This window comes from Rissa tridactyla, chromosome 14 (genome assembly GCF_028500815.1).
Source record: "Rissa tridactyla isolate bRisTri1 chromosome 14, bRisTri1.patW.cur.20221130, whole genome shotgun sequence".
NCBI classification, from domain to species: domain Eukaryota; kingdom Metazoa; phylum Chordata; class Aves; order Charadriiformes; family Laridae; genus Rissa; species Rissa tridactyla.
Genome location: NC_071479.1, coordinates 1,855,317 through 1,883,253, shown reverse-complemented (window position 1 = coordinate 1,883,253; position 27,937 = coordinate 1,855,317). Strand labels below are relative to the sequence as shown.

General features: G+C 55.4%; 2 protein-coding genes across 12 annotated transcripts in view; one reads left to right on the top strand and one right to left on the bottom strand.

Moving 5' to 3' along the window:
* Window positions 1-661: 661 nt before the first annotated feature.
* FAM163B (family with sequence similarity 163 member B) lies at window positions 662-24,680 on the top strand. 2 transcript variants are annotated; one of them, XM_054220883.1, is made up of 3 exons: window positions 662-859; window positions 23,601-23,716; window positions 23,899-24,680. In XM_054220883.1, the coding sequence occupies exons 2-3, from the start codon at window positions 23,624-23,626 to the stop codon at window positions 24,286-24,288; spliced, it is 483 nt and encodes a 160-aa protein (XP_054076858.1). In that variant the 5' UTR covers window positions 662-859; window positions 23,601-23,623; the 3' UTR covers window positions 24,289-24,680. The 2 variants fall into 2 exon arrangements, with proteins under 2 accessions (XP_054076858.1, XP_054076859.1); XM_054220884.1 differs by lacking the exon at window positions 662-859 and adding an exon at window positions 17,168-17,294.
* A 2,176-nt stretch (window positions 24,681-26,856) lies between these two features.
* ADAMTSL2 (ADAMTS like 2) overlaps window positions 26,857-27,937 on the bottom strand; it is a 68,632-nt gene continuing 67,551 nt past the window's right edge. For all 10 annotated transcript variants that reach the window (XM_054220914.1, XM_054220918.1, XM_054220910.1 and 7 more), the window contains one exon: window positions 26,857-27,761. In XM_054220914.1, coding sequence (XP_054076889.1) covers window positions 27,643-27,761 — 119 coding nt within the window. In that variant the 3' untranslated portion in view covers window positions 26,857-27,642. The remainder of the gene's footprint in view (window positions 27,762-27,937) is intronic.

Sequence of the window (27,937 nt, the reverse complement as noted above, 5' to 3'; positions counted from 1 at the left end):
GGGTGATGTGGCTCTGTGAAGGGGTGGCCCAGCTCTGTGATGGGGTGACAAAGCTCTATGAGGGGGTAACTTGGGTCTGTGAAGGTGTGACCTGGCTCTATGAGGGGGTGATGTGGCTCCATGGGGGGTGACATGGCTCTGTGAGGGAGTGATGTGGCTCTATGAGGGGGTGATGTGGCTCCGGGGGGTGTGACATGGCTCTGTGATGGGGTGACACAGCTCCGTGACAGTGTGGCCTGGCTCTATGAGGGGGTGACGCGGCTCCGTGGGGGGTGATGCGGCTCCGCGGGACCATCCCCCCTCTCCCCCCGGCGCGGCAGCGGCGGCCCGGCCCCGATGGCCAGGACAGCCCCGCATCCCGGTGCGGGGGGGACGGGACGGGACGGGACGACACCGTTCGGCCGCCCCCCGCCGCGCCGCGGCCCGGGTTGGGGGGGGGGGGTCCGAGGTGTGTGTGTGTGTGTGTGTGTGCGGGAGGGGGGGTGCCGGCAGCACGCGCCGCTGCCCGTGCGGCCCCGGTGCGGGGCTCGGGGGGGCGCCGCTCGGCTCCGCGCCGCCGTCATTGGCGGCACCGGCGGCGCTGGGGCGCGGGGCGGGGAGGGAGCGCTCCCCCGCAGAGCCGCCGCTGCCGGGCCCGGCCATGTGCCGAGAGGGTGTCTGCTGCCGGCTCGCCTGCTCGGCACCCTGAGCTGGCGTCCGCCTTCCTATCCTTATTTTTTTAATATTTATTATTACTATTTTTTTTTTTTAAAAAAAAATTATTATTTTTAATTGGTTTGTTTTCGCGTTGATGCTCTCCGAGACTTCGGGAGACGCCGTCCCCACCTGAGCGATCCAGCCACAATTCCCCCGGTTGAAGGTAAGCGGGGAGGGCAGCGCGGAGCGGGCAGCGGCGCGGAGGCTCCGCCGCCGGCGGACCGACCTCCCCCGGCTCTGCCTGGGCTCCTTCTCCCCGTCCTTCCCAACGGTGGGGTCTTTTGCGGTGCTTTTCCTCCTGTTTACTTCTCTCCCCCCTCCCTCGTCCTCCTCCCGGAGCATCCTAACCTGCCTTTCAGCAGCGGTGGGGGAACCGGCAGCTAACCCCCGGTCCCGGGGGAATGCCTGGAAGGAGAGCAGGCAGAGGACTAGCCCCGGCTGCCAGAGTTGGAGCTGGAAGGGGTTCGGAGAGGGGAGGCAGAGCAAACAGGGACACGGAGAATCGCACAGCATCTGCTCCCCGATAGCCTGTCTCAGGGGGACTGGCCAAGCCCCACCGCCTTAGACCAGGCTGAAAAATACCGGGATGCTCCAGGCTTGATTTTCTCTCGTCCTGCAGCGCCTTTAGTTTCAAAGCCATGCCTGTGAAGGAGGTCACGAAAGCATCTCTCAGGGGTGGAGTGGCAAAGCTGCCCCCATCCCATGCCCTAGCTGGGTGTGTGGGTCATGTCCTTCTCTGCCCCGGGGACAACTCATCCTCCTTTGCACGCTTGGCATGGGGCTGAAACTGGCCTCTCTTGGTCGCCTGTCTGGGCTTCTCACCCGGAGCCATGTGTCTAGCACAAGGGTTTGTTCCTATCTATCTCATGTCCTGGCCCCGGAGGATGTAGGAACCCCCCACTGCATCCAGGTGAGCTTGTAGCGATCACCCCAGGTTAGGCAGCAAACCAGCTCACACACCACAAAGCGATGGTGACGGGGAGGAATCCAGAGGTGAATGCAAGGAAGGGGGAAGCATAATTATCTGTGGGTTGTTTTTGTCACTATTTAGTTAACACAACAGCTGTCTAGGTCTGTGCTCTCAGAAGCACATGGACGTTGCTCGGTATGTTAAAGGTAGTCTGCAGGCTCGGGGGGGCTGTGGGAGGGAGAGAGAAATCCCCCAAGGGAAGATGGCTTTTCATTTCCCCATATCGACTGGTTTCAGACAGGATTATTTATATTTGACATAACAGATCACCAAACTAGGAAGGTAGTGGGGGTGTGCTCATACTCATTAAGGTAGACAGTTTTCTGACAGAATAAATTAAAGGTAAGAGAAGACTGCACTTTGAGGTTCAACAGATTGTCTTCTAGCCTAAAATGAGCAGTGAAATCAGCATAAAACCTAGATGGTAAAATCACGCGCTTCAGTCTTTCGTGATGGATGCCTGTCATTTTAGGAAAGCTGGCAGATATCCCGATGTTTAGAGTGCAGACAGTGCTCCTGAGTGACCTCGTTGGAGCAAAAGTACCCAGAGTGATGAGGTTTTTTTAGTCATTGCATCTTGTCTTCACTGAGAAAGCAACTAAATTATAATGCTGTTAAGGGGAAATAGTTTATGTCAATTATACATGTAAGCGCCTGAACTATCCGCACACCTGCATTTAGGCACTTGCCCTGTTGCGATGGTGCGTGAATAATGGAAGGTTGTTTGCAGCCTTTTATGGTTGGTTTTCATCTCGTCTGAAACGAGCAGAAAGATGCATTACGGCTGTCAGCGGATGAAACGAGATTTCAAACACCTTAAAGACCGTGCAGCTGTAATTAGAAGTGTAACCTCCTTCCTCTGCGTGTCAGGATTTCCGTGCAGAACGATGACAGGACCTCTTGGGGAACGGTGCTGGTGCTCAGTAGATATAAAGAACTTCAACAAAATCCCCCGCAAAGTGACTGATGTTGATTTGTCACCCCTCGGTACATTGGTTCTCACTTATGAAAGATGCAGGGATGTGGGGGGAAAGGAAGGAAACAGCATTTGCTCCTCTCTGTTTTCTTGTCAGTGAATACAGACTACGAATACAGGCAGTTCTTAAATACCCGTGCCTTCCCGAGCACAGAAGAGTTGCAGAACGTTACCAGCACTGGGGTTACTGGCTGTATCTCTGCTGTGCTTCTCTTCGCTTTCCAGCAAAGACAGGGTTGGTCTAGCTGTCATGTCTCCTCCTGATCCTTTTCCATTGCAGCTGCAGCAGTCCCCAAAACCTTGTGTAGGTGACACAAGAGCCAAACCTGAAGGTTTGTTCTCGCGGGCTTCACAATCTAAGAACATGTTCAGAAGTGACAGAGGACCTGCTCACTGCCGGTGGTGTATTAATCCAATTTTTTTTAAGGTAGTCCCGTGTCTAAATCCTCAGAACGCCTGCTGACCCCGCAGCCATACCTAAGCACCCCTTTTAGGCTCCTTTAAAAGTTTTGCTGGGGGACAGATACAAAGATGTAAAGGTGCTTAATGCCCTTGGGCATTTATGTGCAGCCCAGAGAGCTTAGCGGCACCCTCGCAGGCTGAAGAAGTCCGTGCCACTGACGTTTGGGCACATCAGGGTATGTCCTCGGTGCCCAGCGTGGGGGTCAGTGAGGGGTTTTGCCACTGGCCAAGCTGTAAGGTATTTATTTAAGTACCTCGGAGCTTTTCGTTTGGCTGCGCAGTGCTTAGCTGTGTTAGTGCTGGTGTAAGAAATGGGGATAACTTGGCACCTTCTCGCTCGTCGTGTTCTGGTACCTGGCTGTCGTGTTGTCATGGATATGGATAAGGACATGGCCAGTGAAGAGGTGCTTGTTGCTGGCAGGGCCCCGCAGCCACGGCTTGTCAGGCAACGTACGCCATTGAAGAAGAGCAGGGAAGGGGTGGAGAAGAGGTGGCAGGTGTTGGGGTTGAACTTGCAACTCGTTCCCATTCTAATTTACACTTCTTCCCGTGTCGTCGCCTGTTATGTCCTTCTCTCCTCATGATCTAATCTATCACAGCAGGCAGGATTGGTTCACCCTGTGCCTGAGAAAAAAGCATATATCCCAGCACCACAGATAGATTGGCAAAGGGATGACAAATTGGTTGGGTGGTGGACTCTGCCCCTCTTCGGACCTTCCAGGCCAACCCAGACCAGGCTGGGACCTCAGGAACCTGCGAGCCCTGCGATCCCTTCAAGAACAGCCCAGGGCAGAGGTCAGCTGGAAAGGCTGGGGAACAAAATTAAAAGTCATAATAACATTTTGAAACATCCTTGGACCCTGGAAAGCTTAATAACAGCCATGACCCATTAATAAGAGTTCGGGGCACCCCAGAAAGGACCTGGCTCCTGTCGACTGTGCAGTTCTCAAGGTGCCTGTGCTGAGGCAGTGTGGAGAGGGGATAGGAACGGAACCGATTTAGGCCAAAATCACAAAGCCTATGATTTTTCCCCATCCTACGTGACTGGGAGTACGGATTTCTCACTGGAGTTGGGAGGGCAGCAGTGTACGCTGCAGCCTTGGACACTGTTGGGAGATGGTGGCATCTCCCTCAGCGTGTGCTGGTGCTCCTCTTGGCAGGCCATGGAGTGAAGACAAATGAATCAGGGGCTGGGGGACTTTTGTTTACCCTCTCACTGCAGACAGAGTTTTATCTCACTTGTTGAAGCACCTGTGATGGGTCAGAGCTGGTGTTCGGCTTCATCCAGAATAATGGCACAGGACGGGCTGAGACATCTTCCCCAAGGTTGCCTGGCCACCAGCGCAGCTCAGCCCCTCCTCGCTGCCTCCAATGCTTCTCTCCCCATCCCTTACCTCCGGGACAAAAGCCACCCGCAGCGACACATCACCCACCATGGCGGTTCGTGAGCTTTGCCGGGCTTTGCTTGACAGTAACGCTGATTTTCTCCCCAGCTGGAAAGCGAGTGCCGCCTGTACCTGCCCAGGAGCCCCGGGGAGGGCTGCGGCTCCCGCGCGGGGCTGAGCTGAAGGTGGACACGGCTCTGCCGCCCTGGGAAACATCTCTCTGCTCCGCAGCTTTTATCAAAGAGATGGAAACTTGTCACATTCTCTCTGCAACCATATCTGACATTATCCAAGCAATTTGCCCTTGGTGTGTTTCCAGAAATAGTCAGGCCTACAGTAGACACGGGTGACATCTGGATGCATTACTGTTGAGTTCAAAAACATTCAGTAAACAAGGCAGGATCTATTGTTTAAAGGTTATTTCAAAAGACTCCCAGCGAGTTATCTGGCCGTGCGATGGGGAAAGCCTTAATGGCACTGTGATAATTGCCTTTTTTCTGAAGGACATTTTAGAGGCGAGTTACCAAAAACCCAAAAGCAAGTCCCGTCCTCGCCAGGCCAGGGGGACCTGATCCAACCTGGAAAACGTGAGTTTTTCTCTTTATTTCAATGCTGGTTGAATCAGGCTGGGGAAGCGTGTGTCTGGCTGTGGGAGGAGCAGGCTGGGGGGCGCAGACGGGGGATGCAGGGGAGACCACCAGCAGTTCAACAGTAAAAAAAGGTCTCAGAGCAGCATAATAGGGCAGCAGGGTTCACATCAGCAGGGAGGGCGAGAGAAAGAGTCTTCCCCAAGCCTCTGAAAAGAAAATAAATGTCATTAGCAGCGGATAAAGCAACCGGCTGTGAGCACCTGAGAGGAGGGTGGGAGGCTCTGCAGGGAGCGGGGGGGCTGGCAGGGTCTGCCAGCACTTGGAGGGCTCGGCGAGGCCACCGGAGGAGATGCTCTGCAGCCCACATCTTTATTCATCGTGTCCCCGCTCAGTTAATAGCCTACTGATGGAGAAAAAAAAAGAAAAAAAGAAAAAGAAAAAGAAAAAGAAAAAGAAAAAAAAGAAAAAAAAAGAAAAAGAAAAAGAAAAAGAAAAAGAAAAAGTAAAAGAAAAAGAAAAAAAAAAGAAAAAAAAAAGCAAAAGAAAAAGAAAAAGAAGGGTGAGTGAATTTTTGGCAGAAGCCAAGTGCCAGCCATCATCCCCTTCCCTCGCCCAGGTGACAAGGACGCTGCCCGCATGTGGCAGGAGGGAAGAGACGTGGCTTTGCTGTCACTCACACCAGCCTTGCACCTGCAGGTGCTCCTGCCAGAAATAACCTCTGGCTTCTTACCTTGTCCCCAGGGCAAACAGAATTAATTGTCACCATTAATTTCATGCCCCTCGGAGAGCCGTGATGGGGAGGAAATCACGTTGTGGTCTCCCACATCTTTCTTTCTTGTTTTGCCGCTGATTTTCTCTGAGGGGAGAATGGGGGGAGTGTGATTGGGGGGTGCCCGTGGAGTCCTGGAGCCGACCGGAGCGCTCTGCCCACAGCGGGACCATCCCGTCCCGGGCGCTGGCTCCAGCCCTCTTTGTCCTCATCTGGTGCTGCCGTGAGGCTGTGTCAACGCTGCAGAGGAGCGTCGAGAGCTGTTCTGAGCTGTTCAGAGCCATTCCGAGCCATTCCGAGCTGTTCAGAGCCCACACACCCCAGCCTGCCTCTCCCTATTCCCTATCCGCCGCCTTCCTCCTCCTCATCAGCCCTGCCCTCCCGCCGGCCACTGGCTGCTCCTGCTCTCCAGCCCCATCCTCGTCTCCCTTCCTGTCCGAGGTACCAATTACAGACAACTTAGGTGGTGAGATAACCATCAGAAGGTGCCAGCCTGAAAAATAGGCTTTGGTGGAAAAGCTTTTAGGGTTTTTTTTTTATTTTATTTTAAATTGCCACTAAACTCCAGCTTAGGCTCTTGAAGGCTGCACTGGTTGGCCTCTCTTGGGCCGGGGATAAAGGAGATGATCTTCTCGCCCGGCGGGGGACGAAGCCCTCCGCACTGCCAGCTTTAGGTATGGCTTTGAGGCCACGCTATGGCTTTTCTCTAGGTACACGTTCGCCACGGGGGTCTGAGCCGCAGAAGCTCATAAGCTCATTACATTGGGGGAATTGCAAGCGGTGGGTGCGCCACACGGCTGGGATTTCCTTCCTTTCTGCTGGAGGGGAAACTGGGAGGAAAGGTCCTTTGTGGCTTCATTTTTTGCTGTGCAGAGCGATCCCTTGTTCCTCAGCTGCCTGAAAAAATCTAGGCTGGACCATCATGGACAAAGGTGGCCTCTTGTAGCACTGCCTGCTCCTCAGGGACCTGCAGAGCTGGCATCAGCAGAGGCCAGGTTGGCTCTTTGCTCACAGAGAGTTTTGGTCTGTTTGAGTTTAAAGGGGAAAACACATCGGCATTAATGAAAGGGAACTGGCTGCCTGGGCGTAGATAAATACCCAGATTGCTGGGTGATGTGGCTGCTTTGAAAACTCTCTGGGGACCGGCCACAGCCTTATGAAGGGTTTAGAAGTCGTTGTCTCCCCCGACCTCTCCCCAGCTCGGGTCATTTCAACCGAAGGGGGTCAAAATGTCTCGAGATTGAAAGACTCATCACAGCAGCACTGATCACAGCAGCGCGATGTCTTGGGCTTTGTTGTAAAAGATGATAGCCAGGCTCCATCGCAGCTGGCATTTGCTGTGATGATGCGGGAGCCTGCCTGGAGACAGAGGGACTTCACAGGCGAGTGCCAGAGGACCCCGAAGCGGCTGCGTTACAGCCTGCACATCGCAGCTCTGCTAAAACATCCACTTACAGGCACCGTTTCCCGTGAGAAAAATAACCCACCTATAAATAGCATTGCTCATTTTTATTCCCAATATTCCACCTTTGCTCCTCTGGGTTGGTTGGTTGTTTTTTTTTTTTTCCCTAGGAAATAATACAGTATTTTCCGCCGCAACCAGCAGGGACGGTGCAATCCCAGTACAGAGCTCTTTTTCTGAAACCCCCCGTTTCCTTCCCCGTTGAAGCCGAGGGTGTTGCTTGGGCTTTGCCGCGCGGTTTGCATCTGGATTCCCTTTGCTCTGAGTGGGGATTTGGTTTAAGACCAGTCGTGGGTTCCTCCTGCCTGAGCTTTGGCAAACCATTAGCTCTCTCCTTTGTTGCCAGCTTCATCTCCAGACGACCGGCTGTGCGGCGCGGGCAGCTCTCCCTCGCCGGTGCATTGTCCCTGCAGGCAGCGATGCTCCTTCTCCCTCCTGCCTTCCCACCCTTGCATCTGCAGAACAGCAGCGTGCACGTTGACACTCTTTAGTTAACACAATATACGTGAGTCACGTAGCGAGGCATGGTGCCTTTTGTGACAATCCAAGCTGAACTCCCTTCCTGGGGAGAAAAATAGAGTATCGAGGCTGCCAGAGGCTTGGTTTTGAGCAAGTGCTGTGGTGCCGTGGCTAGGAAATGCATGGCCCCGCTGCTGGGGATCTCTCCGCGTCTCCCTCGGCGAGCGGGGATTTCCAGGGATGCAATTTTTTATAAGGCTCTCACGTGGAAGGCAAAGGAGGTGTCTTGGTTTGATTGGTGTCGCCTGCTGGGTAGCTAAGCCCTGGGAAGATTAGTGGTGGGATCTGGGGGAAAAATAGCTTTGCTGCGAGAGTGGGAGTGGAGCTGGGAGGGGAAGGATAATAAGCGTTGATTTGGGCTTGCTGTTAGGTGAATTTTGTGGTTTTATTGTTGCGTTACACAAAGGAGAGGCTGGGGGCATCGTTCAAACTTACGTCTGTCCCGTGGCTTTCCTTTGAGATGCCTTTCCCTGTGCAAACAGGGATAGGGCAAAAAGCTGCGTGGTTTGGCGGCCCCCCCTTCCCAATCCAAATACGTTAAAGCGCTCAAAAGGTGTTTCTCAAGCCCCTCCAGGTGACCCAGCTGTCACCAAAGCCATTTTCTTACCGATTGCGCCGGAGCCGAAGACGTACCCGCGGAAGGGCAGCTCCAGTCTGGGTGCTGGTGCCCCTGAGCTCGTCCCAGCTCCGGCAGAAGCTCCCAGGGCGTTTGGCACCTCGAGGCCACAAACCCTGATTTTTTCGGGGTGTAAGAAGTGTTAAGTTGTAAGAAGTGCCGGGGGTGCCCGCTGTGCAGGGTGTCGCGGAGCAGAGGAGCAGGGCAGGCTGAGCCACAGCCGGGAAACAGCCTCAAGTAGGATAGATATTAGGAAAAAATTTCTTCAGGGAAAGGGTCATCCAGCATTGGACCAGGCTGCCCGGGGAAGTGGTGGAGTCGCCATCCCTGGAGGTGTGTAAAAGACGGGTAGACGTGGTGCTGAGGGACGTGGGTTCGTGGTAACTTGGCAGCGCTGGGTTAGCGGTTGGACTCGATGATCTGAAAGGTCTCTTCTAACCATAATGATTCGGTGATTATTCGCGGCTGTTTCGACGCGGGTTCACGTCCAGGACAATCCCGGCTGCGCTTTGCAGAGGAGGCCTGCGGGTATCCCCCCGGCCAGCCTGGATGCGACATCCTGTGGGCAGGCACATCCCCCTGAGGTAAAGACAATCACAATATTTATACAATTAATATTAGACAGTTCCAGCTTGCTTTTTCTGATTTGCAACAGTTTAACATTACTGACTTCTCAAGAGTTATTCCCGATTCTCACGGTACTCGTGGGAGCAGATTCAGCCCACAGAAAGTCGGGTTTTCTTGGTCGCACATATTTTCCCTTGTGTTTCTGGCATCACATCTTTGTTTTTGTTTTATTTTTAAATAAAACAACATAGGTTATAGAAAACACAAGATTGCGATACTGGTTTCTGAGAAACCAAGCGCTGATCTTACTTGCTTTCTGGGATACCTGTGTAAATATTATGTTATATTGTTGTATGTTAGGATCGACAGGCAAAGGGCAGGTCGTTAAAATGTTGTCTGGCTTGATTGGTAGTAAATATAAAGCCTGAATATTGCTGGGTTATGGCGGGACTGTTGCCTGCAGAGGATTAGAGTCGCCCAGCCTCAGAAACGCGTAACACTGGCACCCTGGTGCTGTAGCCAGCGCTTGGGTTCTGCTCAAAAAGAGACGATTTCCAAAAATGCATACAGATGAGAACGTTTGCAGGAACCCGCAAAGAAATAGTGCTTTGTTTGATAGGAATGCTAACATCGCCGCGTAACCCGAGAGCCACAGTCTTGTGCAATTTCGTGATATCCTACTTCAGCCGACCCGCAGCAGAACTCGGGCATCCTGGGATCACGGCAGAAATTCCTGGGCTCCCAGGCTCGCCGCTGTCAAGCCCAGGAGCAGGAAGGTTGCAGGCTGCTTTGTTAAACCGGCCCGTGGCTTGAATGAATGTATTCCCGGTTCCCAGAGGAGACCTGTGGTCTGTTTATCCTCGCGAGGGGCATCTCCTGCAGGCAGAGCTCCGTCGCGAGTCGGGCGCCTGCGTTTCGGTGGGCTCTGTTCTGCTAACCAGGCACAGGGCCGTGGAGACGCTCACGTTTGCAGGTCTGGGTTTTGTAAGACTTAAACTTATCAGTTAAGTGGGTTTCTGTGTGGTTTACTGTTGAGGGGGGCTGTTAATGAAGTTGCTCGTTGTGGTCCTACAGCGTCGGCGTGGGCAGGGTGATGTCTAGAGAGCTCAGACAATCAGCCGAGTTCAGTGAAAGGTTTTGCTCTCTTGGTGGTGTGTTCCCAGTTCATCGGCACGCTTAGCTCTGGGGCAGAAAGTGTTGTTTATAGCAGCGTAACGCACCTACGACCCAAGGAGTTCAAGCAAACGCGTTCGAGCCGAGTGAGCTCACTGCGCAAGTGAAGAAAGGTGAAATTCAGCTGGGATTTGGAGGGTGGAGTGGGGCAGCGCTGGCGTGTGGGTCTCCTCCAGCTTTCCAGGACGGACGGAGGCATTTCTGTGTGCTCATCCCCGGGGGGTTACGTGATCTGACCACCCCCCCGCCCAGGGCTGCGGGAAGCTGCTGTTGGTGCCCTGGCCCATCCGCCCTTCGGCGAGGCCAAGGAAGGGCTCAAACGCCCAGGGGTGACTCAGGGCGCGGGTCTAAGGCTCGGCTTTCAAGGAGAAGCTCCTTGGCATTTTCTAGTCCTTCGAGGTGCCGCGAGTCAGGCGTCATTTAAGCGAGGAAGGCAGCAACTGCAGCCTGCTGGGGAAGATGCCAGCACCGATGTGCTGCAAACACGAGGGGCCGGGGTGCGTGGAGCCCGATCCCTGCAGGTACCAAAGGCCGGCAGAAGCAGTGGGAGAGCCCTGCCCCACCAGCCTCGCCTGCCTCAGTTTCCCCTGCCGTTGGGTACCGGCGGTGGCTTTGCTTCGGCTCCCGGGGATGGCGAGAGGATGGCGGGGTGCGTGTGCGGGGAGCACGAGCCGCCGCATCGCTCTCAAGGGCCTCTTGAGCATCCAGGAGTCATTTCAAAGACAGGGTTGCGTCGCCCCAATGCTGACGCTAGGCAAAAAGATCCATCACATGTGTTTTGATTTCTGAAAGATGCTGTCCCTGGGAACAGTCGATATTTCAAACATTTGATCCCAGCAGCTCTGTGAAGCCCACATGGTTCGAGTGGAGCGATTTGTGCGAAGGTTTTTTTTCTGTTTCTTTATTTGCCTAATGATGGTTTTCAGCTGAGCTGTATGAATTACCTTATCTTTTCTGCTTTTTTGCTCATGATTTTGTTGTTGAGGGTTTGGTTTTTTTCCTCTGAGTTAAATCTTTCCCTCTCTCATCTCCCAGGAAAAGCTGTAACAGAATTAAGGTGAGGAAAAAAGGAAAATTTACTGGAACAGATTCAGCGTAAGTTGCCAAGAATCTGAAATTACCCTCTCAGACGGGTCTGTATTAATTCCCCTGATGCAGCAATGATAAATCCTTATTAAAAAGGATAACAGAAGGAGATTCTACTGCCTGTAGGAAAGCGCCTGGTCGCAAGCAATGAGGAAGCCCATCGCCTTCTTGTTCATGACCAGAGTGGTTTGCAAACGTCCGTGTCCTTCCCCGTGAGCCGTGGTGCTGCCACCAGCCCGAAGTGCGGGACGTTGCGTTGTGGAAGGCACGGATAGGAAGCGAGGCAAGTCCCACGTCCCCAGGTCCTGTGGGCAGTGGCTCTGCATTGGCAGCAGCAGTAAATCCCTGCGGGTTCACTCCTTGTGCTCTCTCCCCGTCTCTGGAAGTCCAGCCCTGGGAGCAGCACGCAGACAATAACTCAAATGAAGCGGTTTCTGACTACACCGAGCGGTGTGGAGGTGGATGTCACGCTCGCGGTGCCGATGACAGGGGGGCTGTGAGGGCTCCTTCCCTCCCCACCTGCAAATGCAACTCGTGCCCCACACAAGCGATGGGTCGGGCAGGGCAGGGGGCGCAGAGCTAGAGGCAGCCTCACATGGCAGTCCTTATCGTTCGTGTGTTGCTGCCAGTCCTTATCATTTATGCGTTACTTCCAGAATCGCTGGGCTCTCTCTGCCCTCTTCACTTCTTTATTCACGCGCCATGCTGCCTTGCTGGGCTGGGGTGGGAAAAACACTCTGCTTGCTTCTCGATACACGGGCTGAACCTGCGCCTTTGCCAGAGCAATGTAAAGCTGTAGCTATGGAAACTCCCTACCCTTTTGTGTGATTTTTTTTTTTTTTTTTTTTTTTTTTTTTTAAGGCAGCAACCTATACCTCTGTGGAGATCCCGGGTGAGGCTGCTGGTGCCCGTGGGATTGTTCAGGCAGCCCCGAGGGCTCGTCCCTGGGAGGTGCTGGGTGGTCGCAGCCAGCACCTGCGGAGTCACCGGGTGCCACGCAGCAGCGCAGACCCAGGTCACGCTGCAGGGAGTTCGTGTCACAAGGGCAGAGGAGCGGGGACTGATGAGGAATAAGCGGCTCGCACGGAGAGCCAGAGCCCAGGGCGGCTCAGGAACCGGTGTGTGACAGCAGGGTGCTGTGGGGACAGCGTGGGGCTGCTGGAGGTGTCACCGGCCACCAGCCACCCACCCACAGCTGGGGGGGTGAGGACAGAGGGGTGCTGGTCCCTCCCCTGCCAGGGTGGTCCCTGGAGCTCTCAGGTTGCTGCATTTAATGAGCGCCAAGGACATGGTGCTCCCTGCTGCCTCCACCCCAGCCCGTTTGGGTCCCTGAATCCCGAGCAAACGAGAGCGAGTTGCGCAGCTCGCAAAGACTTTAATCTGCTGGGGATCTTCCCGTCCCACGGAGCTGCGTTCATACTTCTTGGAAGTGCAAAGCTGTTGGATTTACTGCTTACTGGAAATGTACGCGGTACGTGTCCTTTTCCTTCCCCAGCCCCTGATCGACGGCTCATCGGCATCTCAGGATCGATGGCTCATCTGCGTCTCAGGACATCTGCAGGGGCCACCAGGTCAGGGGTGGGGACTCACCCTTCCCAGCCACCGGTGTAGGGGGTGGAAGGAGAGCGGGGCTGATCCCAGCTCGCTGCTTACCCAGAGCCTGTCCTGGTGGAAGCCGCCTTAGCCTGGAAATGGATAGATATTGGATAGTGGATAGATTTCAAGCAAACTAGCTTCAAAAGCAGAGCCTTAACTAGCCCAGGGCTCGGTTTCCCTGTCTGTAAAATGGGTGTTGGCAGAGCAATGCTTTCCCTCTCGGGCACCGCGCTGCTTCATTTGCCAGAGGCAGAGAGGAGCCGGGGCCAGTAGCCCTGGGCTGAACCAGGGCTTCAGCTCGGATGTTGCACAAAGGCTGAACGCGCGGCTGGGGCCGGCTGCTGGCTGCATGGGCTCTGCCTGGCTCTCTGGTTGACTAAGGCAAAAGCTGAAAGGCGCAAACCCAAGCTTTGAAGCATGTGGTGTTCCTAATAGCACAGGGCTGAATCCCGGCAGGGCTGACTCAGTCCGTCTCCCCCAGGCCAGTTGCTGCAATGTCTTCCCATAAGAACAAAGCTCCGTGCGGACACCACTGCACGGCCAGAGCCAACAATCCCCCGGCGCTAAAGCAGCCGCTGTTGGGAGGGCCACCATGGGAGCTGCTGCTCCTGTTGCTTTGCACGGCCATCAGGGGGTACCCAGACCTTCCTCTCCCTCTGCGCGGTGCCCCTGGCCCGTAAGAGCCTTCTCCCCAGGACCACCATGGATGGGAGCACTGGATCCATCCCAGCTCCTGGGGCCAGGAGGCGGCTCCAGCCCCCGGCCAGGGTCGTAATCTGCCGAGAGCTCAGCCGGCAGCTCTGCGTGAGTCTCTCCCCATCCGCATGCCCCAGCAGTCCCATCTGAGCAACAAAACCCTGCTCTCCAGGTGTTTGCCGGGAGATGCGACAGTGGGGAAAGCTGGGGGGAGCTATTGATGTACGGCACCGGGTCCCATGGGCTCCCCTGGCTGCGTCGGGCTCTCGGGGCAGCAGCGGCTGGTTTACAGCCTGAGGAGCTTGCAAAATCCGGGTGAATGGAGCAATTCCGGAAAAATTGCTCTTTCAGAAGGATAGATTCCCTTTTTTTCCACCTTTGGCGCATCATTTCAGCAGCGTTTTCTGACAATTAGGGTTTTTTCACCTTTCCACCGGCACTGCAGCAGACTGTGCCTCGCTGGGGGGCTGCGGTGAGCTTTCCTGCGGGATGGTGATGGAGGGAGAGCAATGCCTGCTCAGTGAATTGGGCAGGAAAAAGTACTGATCAGGAGTAAGATTTATTGTTAGCTCTCAGTAAGGTAACCCTAGCTTTTCAGGTTGGCCAGGGGATGTTTCCAGCCTGCAAAACTGCCCTGCGAGGAGAAGTGCCCAGGGTTGGGTGGGTGCCCCCCACTCTCTGACTTATTCCCCGCTCAGCAGTGATTGCGGTAGCTTATCTCAAGCTGCTAATACCAAAACCTGCTCTCTCTGTTGCTAATATCTCAGGCTGACTAAACTATAATTCAAGAGGCGATTAAATGATGCAGGGTGGAAAGACAGCCTGTCTTTCTTTCCTTTTTCTTTCTTTTTTTTTTTTTTTTTGAAGGAGTTTAGGCAGCTTATGTGTGTTTGGGATTATGGCCCGTCTCTCCAGTTGATGTAAGGAAATAATTCCTGGTACTTTAGCAGAGTGTGCTTGTTTGGGCAGTGAAAGGTGGGATTGGGGAGGGTTAAACCCTGCACACACTCTGCTGTGCTTTGACAGCAGCTCTCAAATCCTGACAGAGACGGGCTGGCTGGGAGCCCCTGCTGCGGCAGCGCTCTGCGCGGACCCCGAGGCGAGTCCATCACGTCTGTACCAGTTCCTTCCTTGGCGTCTATGCCAGTTCCTTCCTTGGACGTGGTTTTTGGGTTTACCTCTCCTGGACTGATGCCAGCGTAGGGCTGGTGTGCAGGGATGCACTGCTGGGCAGCACCGAGTCGCTAGCATCCCTGTCTGTACCAGTAGCATCCCTATCAATACCAGTAGCATCCCTGTCTATACCAGTAGCATCCCTATCAATACCAGCAGCATCCCTGTCTATACCAGTAGCATCCCTATCAATACCAGCAGCATCCCTGTCTATACCAGTAGCATCCCTATCAATACCAGTAGCATCCCTGTCTATACCAGTAGCATCCCTATCGATACCAGTAGCATCCCTATCAATACCAGTAGCATCCCTGTCTATACCAGTAGCATCCCTGTCTATAGCAGTAGCATCCCTATCGATACCAGTAGCATCCCTATCAATACCAGTAGCATCCTTGTCTATACCAGTAGCATCCCTATCGATCCCAGTAGCATCCCCATCGATACCAGTAGCATCCCTACTGATGCCTTTTAGGATGCGGCTGTACAGTTTTACAGCCAGAAAGGCAGAGAAGGGTGAACATACCCTGCTTTATTCCAGGCGATGCCGAGGTGTCCGCAGACACCTTCCCTAGTCCCTTTGGGACAGAGAGAGCAGCACCTTTGGGACGGCCCCAGGGGCGCTGGAAGGGGACGTTCCCAAGGGCAGCACACACCGTCCAGGTGATTCAGCGCTTTGCCCCGTCCTTCCCCAGCAGCACCACCGCGCTCCGTTTAGCGTTTGCAGTCATTTAAATTCATGCCTGGAGCTGTGCTTAGTAAGCCTCAATGCCGCTTTGATGAGCTGTGCAAATATTATTTTTCATTAGGCGTGATTTGGTTGTATTAAATGACATTATTGCCTCATTATTGCAGAGCACATATTCCCTCTCGCGCGCTGCTGGGGCAGGCATCCCCTAAATCGATGCACTTTGAAGGCAGCCTGCTTAAGCGTGCTGAAAATTCAGATGCCTCACTAAATGCCAGTCTCTGTTTTAAAAACTAATGATGGTAACCAGCGGGAGGGGATCCCTAATTGTCCTGTGAACTTTGGCTTTTTTTTAAGCTTCTGGAAAACCCAAAATGTGGAGTTGCTTTGTGATGTATCTCCCGAATAACCCGAGCCCCCTTTGCTGGGTTTCCGAGCTGATGAGCTGCCCTCGCGCAGGACAGCCTGGCCGCTCCGGCGGTGCCACTGCCCGCAGGGACACCTGCAGGGACACGAAGACAGTGTGTTCTCAGCATACGGAAAAAACTTACACAACTTATCAGAAAAGCAGTGGCTTTTCTACAAGTCTTTTGGCTGCCGTGCACTTTGGGTTATAATGCTTTGGATTTTAAAAGTCTGGTTTTTAATGATATATAATATTGTTATTATATAGTGTTATATCGGACGATAATAAGAGCAGACAGAAGGAGCGGATCACTGTGATATTTGACTGTCCCCATTCCCCACCTGAGCCCAACCATCGGCACGGCTCGGGGACAGTTTCTGGCTGTGAAGGGCTGAGTTGAGAACGGGCAGAGAGGAGAAGGACAGTCCCCAGCCCCTCCAGTCCCCGGGAGGAGCTTATTGTGGGTTATGATTGACGGAGCAGAGGGCTGGAGCCCCTCTGCTGTGGGACAGGCTGGGAGAGCTGGGGGGGTTCAGCCTGGAGAAGAGACGGCTCCGGGGAGACCTTCCAGCCCCTTCCAGTCCCTAAAGGGGCTCCAGGAAAGCTGGGGAGGGACTCTGGAGCAGGGGGTATAATGCTAGGATGAGGGGTAACAGTTTCAAACTGAAAGAGGGGAGGTTTAGATTGGACATTAGTAAGAAATTGTTTGCTGTGAGGGTGGTGAGCCCCTGGCCCAGGTTGCCCAGAGAAGCTGTGGCTGCCCCATCCCTGGAGGGGTTCAAGGCCAGGTTGGACGGGGCTTGGAGCAACCTGGGCTGGTGGGAGGTGTCCCTGCCCAGGGCAGGGGGTGGCACTGGATGATCTTTAAGGTCCCTTCCCACCCAAACCATTTTGTGATTCTATGAAATACAGGGGGTGCATCCTGGTATCAGCCCGACGCTCACCTTGCATTAGCCTGATGTACCTCCAGGCTTAACTCTCACTGCCAGGGCACTAAAACCAGGGCAAGAACACACCTGCAGGTGGCGAGGGCTCTCTCACACCCCAGCTCTTGTCACCTCGTCTGGCCATAGTGTTGTCCTCCTGCCCTCGGCCCCCCAGGCACCCGGTGAGCCCCGGTCCCCAGCACAGCCTGCCCCGAGCTGCCGTCCCAGCCCTGCCCAAGCCGTGCCGTACGCCACTGGAGGTGGCTGGGATCCTGTTCTGCAGAGCTCAGCACTATTCCAGCAATGTCCTATCTGCTGAATAATTTATCAGGCACTGTGTATAAATTGCCTTTGGAATGTGTTGTTTCTGGTCCAGACATCAGCGGGAGCTGAAGTATCAGGGTCTGTCGCAGCGGGCAGGAGGGGTCACTGCAGGCGTAGCTGTGAGTTACCTCAGTAAGAGCATCGGTGACCTCTGCAATTGGCTTCAAACCAGGTAACGGCTCTAAGGCCGCCAGAAAGGGCCATGCAGTTCCAGGTGGGTGTGAAATGTTTTGTTCCCTGTCCTGATTTATTGTTTAAAAGCCCACGGCAGCCTGACAGCAACGGCCCAGACCTGGCTGCAGCTCCCAGGCGGTGGGAGCCCTCTCCTATGTGCCATCGACTCACTTCCAAAACTCCTTCTTATTCCAGGGACTATCAATAGTGTTGTAAACCCCCATTTTCTTGGTAGGGGAAGCACCTCCCAAGTGCAGGAGCCTCTCTGCAAAGGGCCAGTGTCTGAGCAGAGATGGGGGCGAGTGTGGTCCCAGTGGGTGCAGATGGGAGGATGGGGCTGCTGGGATCCCTGAGCCATCTACAGCACCCAGGAGGACCCATCTGCTATGGATCAGCCTGGGAAATTGTGAGTTGCATCCTCCAAAGAGGGGACAGCAGGGAGTTAAGTGCCGTCGGCTCATAAAATGTTCAAAAGAAACTTGGTGCCTGGAGGTACGGGGGGAGGGGGGGGTCCCTGCACGGGAAGTATCAGTGCTGAGATGGGGAAGCATTGATTGATGAAGCATTGATTGATGAGACGCGTCTCGTCTTGTCCTGGTGTCGAGGAGCGCTCAGATGGTCTTGTTGAAGCGATGGGTCTGCAGGCACCGAGCCCCCGTGCGCCCCTTCCCCAGCCCACCCGCGGCCAGGCCTGGCTGTTTAAATCCCCGCTGTATACGCAGAGCATCAGCCCCCAGGCCAGGAGCGCTGCCGTCGCGGGGTGAAGAGAGAGAAAGCAAACAAAAGTGATGCAGGTCTGCTTAAAGTGTTTTTCGTATGGAAAGCCACGTTCTCCGCCTGTGTTTCTGGCAGCTGCCCTGTCCGCTGGCTCCGTAAATGCAAAGTCTTCTGCTGGCACGCTGCCCGGCTGTTCCTAGCAGCCCGGCTCTTATTCATTGACTGGGTAGGATTACAGGAACAGGGGGAAATGCAGAAATAAGGCTGTATTTGCCACCAAACTGTTTTTGGCTTCTAACTTATTTGCTGCTTTCCCACCTCCCAGGCTGGTGGCTGGTGGCCGGGCGGTGGCTTTCCCTCGCACTCACCCTCTGGGGGTTTACCCTTTGCGTGGCGCTGGGGGGACAATAGGTGAGCGTAAGCCAGGCTCCCCCTGAAACTTTGCAGCACCAAGGGCTCAGATCCAGTCCGCTCTGCCCTGGCCAGTTTCTTATAGTGTCATCTTGTTACCCTCCTCCTGGGTCCCGAATGCTGTCTGCACCCAGGAAAGCGGCAGCAAGACCCAGCAGCTCGGGGAAGTGGCATGTCGGACATCGCTCACATGCTCTCCCGTTTCCCCGGCCTCTTGCTGACCTCTTGTCCTTTCCTCTGAAGTGTGGCTCGGTCAGAAGCATCGGTGTCAGGGTTTGTTGTGCATGGATGGGCTGGGAAATTGGATGAGATGGGAAATGGCAGTGTCGCCCACCCAGGACAAGACCCATGGAGCTCGTGACCCTCTACCACAGAGGGTCAGACTCATTCTCCCCCGTACACAGCTGCTCAACCCCCAGTTTCCACGTAGGACTTAATCTTCCCAACCTGAACATTCACCCCGTTGAGGTCCCTCCCTTGGGTCTTCTCCCCAGAGCAACCCAAATAACCTGACCCACCACCAGCCATCGCTCGTGGTGCTCGAGGGAGGGTCAGCGCCGACAGCATGGGGACCCTGCCCGGGGGGGCCGTGCTAGCCTGCAGGGTGGCTCCCCCCTCGGAGGCCCTTCCCGGGTGCAGGAGGACACCCACGCTTGGCGGCAGGGCTCAGCCAAGCACACAGCTCGGCCAGGGATGTGCTAGCGCAGAGCAGAGCCAAGACAAGGCAGGATGGTGTTACTTCAGGACACGGCGCTGGCCTCCTCCGCTCCCTGGGAAGGGTGGGGTGGGTTTTTTTTTTCCTTTTTTCTCTCCTTTTTCCATCTTGGCCATTTGGAAGGGCAGGGCAGAGCTGATCCCTGCTACCCTCTGCACATGTCAGACCACCGCTGTGATCAGCAGAAGGGCTAGGACGAGGGCCAGAGGTCTCACGCAGAAGGTTTGAGCCCGGTGTGGGGTGGTTGTGGCTGTGTGTTTATTCCTGTGTGTTTGTTATGGTGGGGTCCAGGCTCCTGCCTGCTCCAGTGCTGAGGTACCAGGCCTGAGCAATCACGTCTGTGCTGCCAGTTGTTGTTTCATACCTAGTTTGGCTGGTTTGTTTAAATCTCCAGCTTCTGGAGTCAGGTGAATAAGGGAAATCCCAACTTCCTTATTAAATAGAAGGCTGTGCTGCTCCTGGCTGCAGAGGAAGGAGGTCCCAGGGCTGCTGGGGGGATGCAGGCAGTGCCACAAGCCAGGGGCCCCAGCTCTTGGCAGGTAAGACATGGTCTCCTTGTGCAGGCACAGTCTCAGTTGGACTATCGTTCCTGTTTTTTTTGGTGCTTGCCATGACAGCCCTTTCAGCTGGTGCAAAAGGCTTTAGGGGGCGACTCTGTTGCCCTGGGGATGGGATGGGATGGGATGGGATGGGATGGGATGGGATGGGATGGGATGGGATGGGATGGGATGAATGGAGGCCCCATTCATTTAAAGGTCTGGCCTGAGGATTGATCATAACACCTGCAAATCCTAGGAGTTGGCTTAACTAGGCACTTGAGGGTCTCTTAAAGAAACCTTGGAGTGGTCTCCTTAGCAGTCCCCAGGTCTCCTTCTCCCACAGCTTCCACAGGCAGGGTCAGGCCAGTCCGCGGGAGCTGGCTGTGGCTGGAGTGCTCCAGCACCTGGAGCTCAGTGCTGCGGAGCCGCGGTTAGCCGGGTGTTCGCTGGGGCCCTCGGATGGGCTGAGCTCAGCCCCCCCCGGCTGCTCCGAAGCCTTCCTCCCACGCAGGTCCCGAGGGGCGCTGGCTGCAGAGCCGCCTGCCCCGTCTCGCTCCCAGCGTGGCCCCCGCCGCAAGGCGCAGCCGTGAGCAGCCTCTCCCCACACCGGGCACCCTGGGCCGTCCAGGGGCCGCGTTCAGGATGCTGGGGTGGGGTGACTTGGGGTGATTTCTCATCCCCCCCCCTTCTCCTTTCTGCATTGTCAAGTGCAATTCTGGGCTGTCCCATTCTCTGTTGCTTGTGGGAAGGTTCCCCCGAGCCCCCTCCAGCCCCTGGGCCGGGCTGCAGCACGTCGGGAAGGTCCGTCAGTGCCTCGTGGCAGTGCCCACACGAAGTGCGGGGCAGGGGCTGATGCAGACCTGGCTCCTAGTGAGCTGCGAACCTCAAAGCCCACGTCCTCAGCCACGGCAGGGGCTGTCAGCGAGGAAAGGGGTCACCAAACCAGGACTGGAGCCGATGGGAGTTCTGCTTGTGTCTTCTGCAGCTGCAAGGAGTAGAAAAGGGCATTTTCTCACACCCCGGGAGTTCCCAGCCGCCGCAAGGCTGCGGGGACGGCGCCGCTGCAGGCGCAGCAGTAGCTGCCCCGGTGAAACCAGGCAAGCGGCAGCGGGTCATGCCCAAAACCGAACAGCTCATCCAGGAGCAGCCTGTAGCAACCCTGCAGTGACGTGTCTTCGGTTTGTTGCGGCACGACGTGTCCTTTGCACGCTGGGAAAGTAAAGCAGGGTGTCGGGGAAGGGGGATGCGTTGCCCCCAAGCTCCCGTGCGCCCACACCAGCATGGTGGCTCCCAGTAACCCCCAAGAGGCACCATTCCCAGTCACCCCACGGCACTGGGGACCTCTTTCCTACAGCAAAGAGCTCCTGGGCCGGGGGCAAACAGCCTGTGTGGAGTTACCGTCCCCCCGCCGCCCCTTCCCGGCTGTCTGGCAGTGATGGAGGACGTGCTGGAGTTGGACGGGGCAGAGGGGCTGGGGGGGTCCGGCATCCTCGGTAGCTGGAGGGCTCCTAACGTTACCGAAGCGACCGTCTGCTGGGACCGCGTCTCTCGGTACCTGCGTTCCTAATACTTTCTCCAAGACCACAGTGGAGCTGCAAAGCACTTCCTTTTACCAGGATATTTATTACTAAATATATGAATCTGGGAGCCTGTGGAGCGTGAAATTAGGAACAAATGTAAAAAGGAGGTCTAGACAGGAATTGTTCTGCTTATGGGCCTCCGAATGCTCTGCTTTCCTCCCCCTTTGCATGCTGGAGAGTTTAATGCTTCCAGGTACGCAGCTTTAATCAGACAAGTATGTTATGGGAGGAAAAAAAAAAGAAGGAAATGCAAACGGTCCTGCTCTGGAGGGAGCAGTGGCTGCGGTGCCACGTCTGGCTGACTGGGCCTGGACAGAAACCCTGAAAACAGGCTCTGTGTGACCCTGGCTTGTACCCCCAGGGAAGGCGGCCGTTTAATTAAGTGGCGAGGAAGCCGAGGAGCCCTCCCTGCCCGAGCCCTGCCTGCCGCCTGGCATCTGGGGCTGGCAAGGAGCTGGCGAAGATGCTGATCCTCTCTGATGGGTGCAGCGCCCGTCCCCGAGATGCTGCAGGGCTGAGTCCGGTCACTCCAGAGCCAGGTCCTGCGCCTGCCCCTGCCCTGAGATTCGTGCTGGCGCCGTGATTGCAAACGGGAGCAGCAAAGGAGCCACGGATGGGCATTTCCAGCCCGTTCTGCCGGGCCGGTGCCTGTGCCCACAGCACCCGGTGCCGCCGTGTGCCTCCATCCCTCTTTAAACAGGAATCAAAGTTTCTAAATCACTAATGCACTTTTTTTTTTTTTTTTTTTTTAGCAAACCCTCCCCCTGACCGTGTTCCTCTCCCTGCGTCTCCTCAGAGCATTTTGACCAAGGCATCCGGGCAGGATTTGGCCCGGCGCTTGCCCCATGGCCGTGCGGTGCTAGGAGGCGTTCAGACATCGTTATAAATTACCTTCCCTCCTACAGCGCCGCTCAGCAGCAACATAAAATGTGATACTGCTTTATCCATTCAGCACTTACCCAACTTTAGCAGGACATTAAGTGCCTGAAAATATGCCACAGATTTATTTTCTTTGGAAGCGGGTTAAATCCCTGACAGATAGGGTTGCTTTTCCTCGGGTGCTGAAGTAATTTGGGGCTGGGGTGGTTGTTTTTTTGTTTTAACCTGATAGCGTGAGCTGGAGGCCAGCTTTGTTAAAGCGCTTGTAGAGTAGGTGGTCAGCATACGATTTCTCTCTTGATTTATGTCACTTCTGCTGTTGTCAGCCCGAATCTTGCGGCACTAAAGGGCTGCTGGAGCTTTAGCTGCAGAGCGATGCTGGTGTTAGTGCCGCCGTCTGCATAGCTGCGAGCAGGTGTCTGCAGGCAGGTACGCGTCTCCCCAGCATCCTTCCTGTGGCAAAGAGCTTGGTCTTATTCTGCGTGGGATGGAGGGGTCCTGCGAAGCCGTCCTGCGAGCTCAGGGATGCCCAGAGCAAGACCCGTGCTGGCATTGCGGGGCTCGTGTGATGCACAGCGTCTGCCTTCTGGGTGAGCCCAGCAGGGCCAGAGCAGGGACCTTCCACCGCTACCAGGTCTGTGTCAGCACCCAGGTTCCTCTAAGGGGCACTCCGGGGAGAGAAGGGTGCTGGTGGTGCCCCAAAACGCAAGCGTGGGGCCAAGCTGAGCCACGGCGTCTCTGGGATGTCCGGGACACTGTGTCCCAGCCTCAGCATTTGCCGTGACGGGAATGAACAGCTCGCCCGAAGTGGTCAGAGTCATCATCCTGGGCTGCCGCCCCCGCCAGCCCCTCCAACACTGTGGCTTGGCCATGGAGAGGCGAGGAGCTTGGTGCCTCCTTGCAGACACATCCCCTACCTCAGCTCGCTGCTCAGGGAGGGGAGAGCGCCGGTCCCCGCAGTCATTAGGGGCTCACTTAGCAACTCCCGTTATTCCAAATTAAAATACCACATTGTTTTCATGGGGAAAATGGATTATAGGCTCAGAGAAAAATGTGTACAGCTCAGAAATCCTTACTGCAAAGCTCCTTCTCCCATCACTGAAGCTCTCTGCCACCAGGCAGGAGCCGGGGGGTTGCCCTGGGTGCCAGAGGCACTGGGCAGAAGGTTTTATTTCACTTGGGCCCCCCCTCCTGCATGCGGAAGAGCCCGATGTGACCCCAGAGCTGCTGCGCACTAAGTCTTACCCACTGCGTGAAGCTTTTTATCCCCCTGCACCTGCAAGGTGGCATTTAGCGGGGGACAGGGACTTCCCGATGGCTTTCACGGGTGCCCAGTGCCAGGATCTGGCCTGATCCTGCCCATCACCTCCCACAGAGGTCTCCTGGTTAGAAACCAAACGGGGGTGTGCTGAGGGTTTGGGGACCTGCAGCCCGGTGCATCGCCCAGCACCAGCCGCTCCCTGTCCCCCACCGCCCCCCGTCACCCCGTGCACTCGCTTTTGCAGGCTGTTAATGGAGAAGAGGGCGGATGACAGCCGGGACCGTGGTCATCACAGGTGGAATATTAGCGACTGTCATTTTGCTTTGTATCATCGCCGTCCTCTGCTACTGTAGGCTCCAGGTAAGGCCGGGGGGATGTGGCCCCAAAGGGTGCTGCGATGGGGAGAGGAGCCCATGAGCAGCCCGGTGTCCCCTCCCTGCCGGTCCCCAGGGGCTGGCATGCACGGAGCAGCCCCTCGGTGGCAGGGTGGGCGGTTTGGGATGCCGGCTGAGCCCCGGCCCCACGGGGCCATCCCGTTTCAGTACTACTGCTGCAAGAAGGATGAGTCCGAAGAGGATGAGGAGGAGCCCGACTTCGCCGTGCACTCCCACATCCCGCCGCTCCACTGCAACCGCAACGTAGTGCTGACCAACGGCCCGTCCCTCTACTCCTCCTCACCCTTCGGCAAGAAGCCAACACCGAGCCGGCCCAGCTGCCCCGGCTGCGTGCCCTACGAGCCCCCCACCTTCTTCCTGCAGGAGCCCCCCGAGGACCTGCACAACGGGGGCGACCGGGTGAGCTACAAGACGGTGAGCCAGGAGGATCTCGATCTGCCGGTGAGCGTGGCCAACCTGCAGGCGCTCAACCCCAACCGGCTCTCGGCCATGCGGGAAGCCTTCTCCCGCAGCCGCAGCATAAGCACCGACGTGTGAGGCGCTGGCTGCCCGCCCAGCCCAGAGCATCGCGTCCCACCTCCCCACAGCCGAGGGGGCTTTTAACAGTGGGGAGAACTTTTTGAAATTTGTGGAAGAGTTTTGAAAAAGAAAAAAAAAAGAAAAAAAAAAAGAAAAAAAAAAAGAATGTATTTCTACGTTCTGTAGGCAGAGACGTGCGAAATGGCAATATAAAGGGGTAGGAAGAACACAAACCCAGAAGGGGAGTACAGCGGAGGACACAAGGTTTCCTAGTGCTGCGTTGCATTTTTTTTGTTTGTTTGTTTTTATAAAGAGGATTTTGATATTGCGCATCCTTTTATACAGAGCAAACGCCCCTCCTCACCATTGGGCTGGAGCGCTGAGTGGTGACAAGCAAGTGATGGGGCACAGGGTTGGCTGACACCCCCTCCCATACCCCCCACCCCCCCCCATCCCTCCATGGTCCCATAGCAAAGCAGGACTGCTGTTGCCCACCCCTCTGCCACCCCCTCCTGCACCCGTGTGTGTGTGCACAGCCCTGCCCCGCTCCCAGGCTGTCGCACTCCTCAAGTTGGTCATTCACTGCCGGGTGACAGGCGCGATCCCCTCGGGGTTAGGATGGCTGGTGGGCACACAGCCTGTCCTTGTCCTTGGAGCCCCCAGAGCCGCTCTACGGCCCCCCCAGTGAAGCTGGGCTGGGGGGTTTTGCAAACCCATTGCATTGCCTGGCTATGGAAATAACACACGGCGCAATTTCGGAGGGAGGAATGCGCCCCTAACCGCCCCCTCCGAATAATCAGCCTCCCCACTCCAAACAATGCCATACCTGACTGCTGATTGAGGGCTGGGCGAGCAAGACCAAGACCATGTACATGCCCCCCCGCTCCTGCATGCACATCCTCACATTTGTGTTTGGGGTTGTTGGGTTTTTTTTAGGAGGGGGGAAAAAAAAAAAAAGCCATGGGACACTCTCCCCATTCAGGAATGTGTCAAAACACTTTAGATTTAGGCAAAGCCAGCTCTTTTGCGTTTTCCATCGTGCAGTTTCCCGTGGCCAGGGCTGCGGCCCTGGCTCGGCCCCGGCTCCATTGGCCACCCTGGGTCGGGCCAGGGCTGCGCGGAGCCAGACACCGAGCAAGTCCCTCTGCGCTAAATGTCCGGCACAGGAGCCGTTTGGTTAATTCCGTGCTTTGGGAGGAGGAATCCCATGTTGCAGCGCTGCCTCTGCGTGGACTCGTGCTTTGCTTTCTCCCGACCGTCTCGATTCCTCCCCTCCAACCCTGCAATACTCCCCAGTCTGTCTGACAAAACACCCTCTTTCTCCCGGATTCTGCGTTATTCAGGTTAAAAGCATCGCGCTGGACTCGGGGACGGCCGGCGGAGGGTGGACTGGCTGCAAAGAGACTCTAATGGCCTCAGCGCTGTGCTCCGGCTCAGCTTTTCTTTTTAAAGATGCGACGGGAAGAAAAAAGCCGTGGCTTCCGCCCCGTGGGCTCCCGAACACTGTTTGCAGCCCAGCCAGATATTTTACTTTTAACTGCGAGGGCTTTTAATTCCACAGGAAATCTTTTGAAGTACAAGTCCGTCTTTGCAAATGAGTATCTTTGACTTTCTCGGGGGGGTTCTGTTGGGGGTGGTGGGATGGGAGTGGGGGCTGGGTTTAGTTTCGTACATGTTTAATAGTCTGGGCTTGGTCCCTGCGGTGCCGTGTCCCGGGAGCACGACGCCTCTGCTCTGGGTGTGGGGGGGGACGGCAGCCGCCGCGGCCACGCTCCTTGTACAGTTCTCACCGGGGTTTGTTTCCACGCATCGAGCCTTCCTCTTCTTTGCATCTTTCGTGACCATACGTCTCCCCCCAGCCTTCCTCTCTCCTTTTTTTTTTTTTTTTCCTTTTTCTTTCTTTTTTCCTTCCCATGTAGCTTGGGAACTAAGCAACCGATCGGCGTTCACTAACCTTCACCTGGTGATCTGTTGTACAGGGCTTTGGGAAACACGGGGGGGCGGGGGGGGGGGAAACAACAAAAGAAATAATAATTAAAAAGAAATAAAATACTTTGACATGGGTTTTTGAGGCTGACCTTTTTTTGTCCCTGCATCTTCAAACACGGGGCGTTGTTTGCCCAGCCCTCAGCGGGGTGCGGGGATTGCCCTGCTGCTGAGGGGAGCGATGGAGCGGTAACTGGGGTGCACACGCCAATACGGGGATGACAAAGAGCCTTTGGCCCGGTCTCGGTGAGTCATGCCCGCAGAAACACAGAGCAATAATTCCCCTTGGGAGCGTGGAGAGGCCCTTTTCACCCTGGCACCAAGCCTCTTTGCTCACAAGCTCCTGAGAAGCTTCACACGAAGCCCCAAAAAGCCCCTAACCCAGAGCAACCATCCCAAAATCCCCCGTTTCCCCCCTGCTGGGACTTTTCCTGGCATCACTGTCCGAGCAGCCGCAATTCCCCGACTCGGAGCTGCTCTGCTCCCCCCAAGATCATAGCCGAGATCACCAGCAGGAGCATAGCCCCCCTCCTGTGTTCCCAGCACCCGCGGCAAACGCCCGCTACAAACTGGAGAATAAAACCAGATACCACCATAAATATGACAACTTTATTAAAATATACATATGAGTACAAATTAATGATTATATGGATAAAGTTCACTGTCTGTAAACAAATATATTAAAAAAGAGCACGTCTTTTTTGTGATATAAAGTGCAGTTATGTTTCCATATTATATACAATATGTCAGCATTACGGGGGGGTTGTAAGGACTATGGAACTAACATTTGATTATAAGATAAAGTTCTCTGAAAAAGTATACACCTACATATTACAAAAAAAATGGGCTTGAGTTCATTTAGCAAACGAAAATCAGCTTCCCACCGCATTAAATGCAGCTAACGAGAGAGCGCAGGTGGGGAGGGGGGGGTAAATGAGGAGAGAGGCGCCAACCCCCTTTGCGAGGGAAACTTGCGCTCCGCGGGGTTCACGCCTTCCCGTCGTCAACCCCAGACTTGCAGCGAGGGAAGAAACCGAAGGACAAGACCTTGTGAAACGCGTGCACGTGCCTGCTAGTTCGGGGGAAATCAAATATACACGACTCTATGTACAGCTCTGGTAAGGAGGGCTCCCGGTGTGCGGCAGTAACGGCTCTGCGTCGAGCCGTGCCGGCACCGCTCCTCTACACGGGAGAGGGACAAGGATAGTAGTTCTGCATCGGTGGGAAGAAACAAAAAACAAAACAGCAAAACCAACCCAAAAGCATCCTTAACGCCGGCCTGGGGGATGCGTAGCGCTTACTAAATGGTAGAGGGAGCCCGTGCGAAGGGAGGCACCCCGGGGTGCCGGCCCGGCGTGTGCCGCGGGCGCTGGGTGCTGCCGGGCACTAGGAGTGGGGCGCGCGGCAGGAGCGGCAGCAGGCTTTGCTGTAGTACCAGTGGCTGCACAGGTTGACTTTGATGGCCAAAGCGCAGTTGGTTCCTGCCTGGTCCTGGCAGCTGTCGTCTGGGGGAAGAGAAGGCAAAAGGCACCGATACGGAAAAGAAAAAGGAAACAATAAACCATTGCGAGCTCATGAGATCGTTTTTCCCCACGCGCAGCCGGCCCTAAACACCCCAGCGACTGCCAGCTCCCTGACGTCTGGCAGAGCATCCCCTGGAAAACGCCGTGGAGCTTCTCCA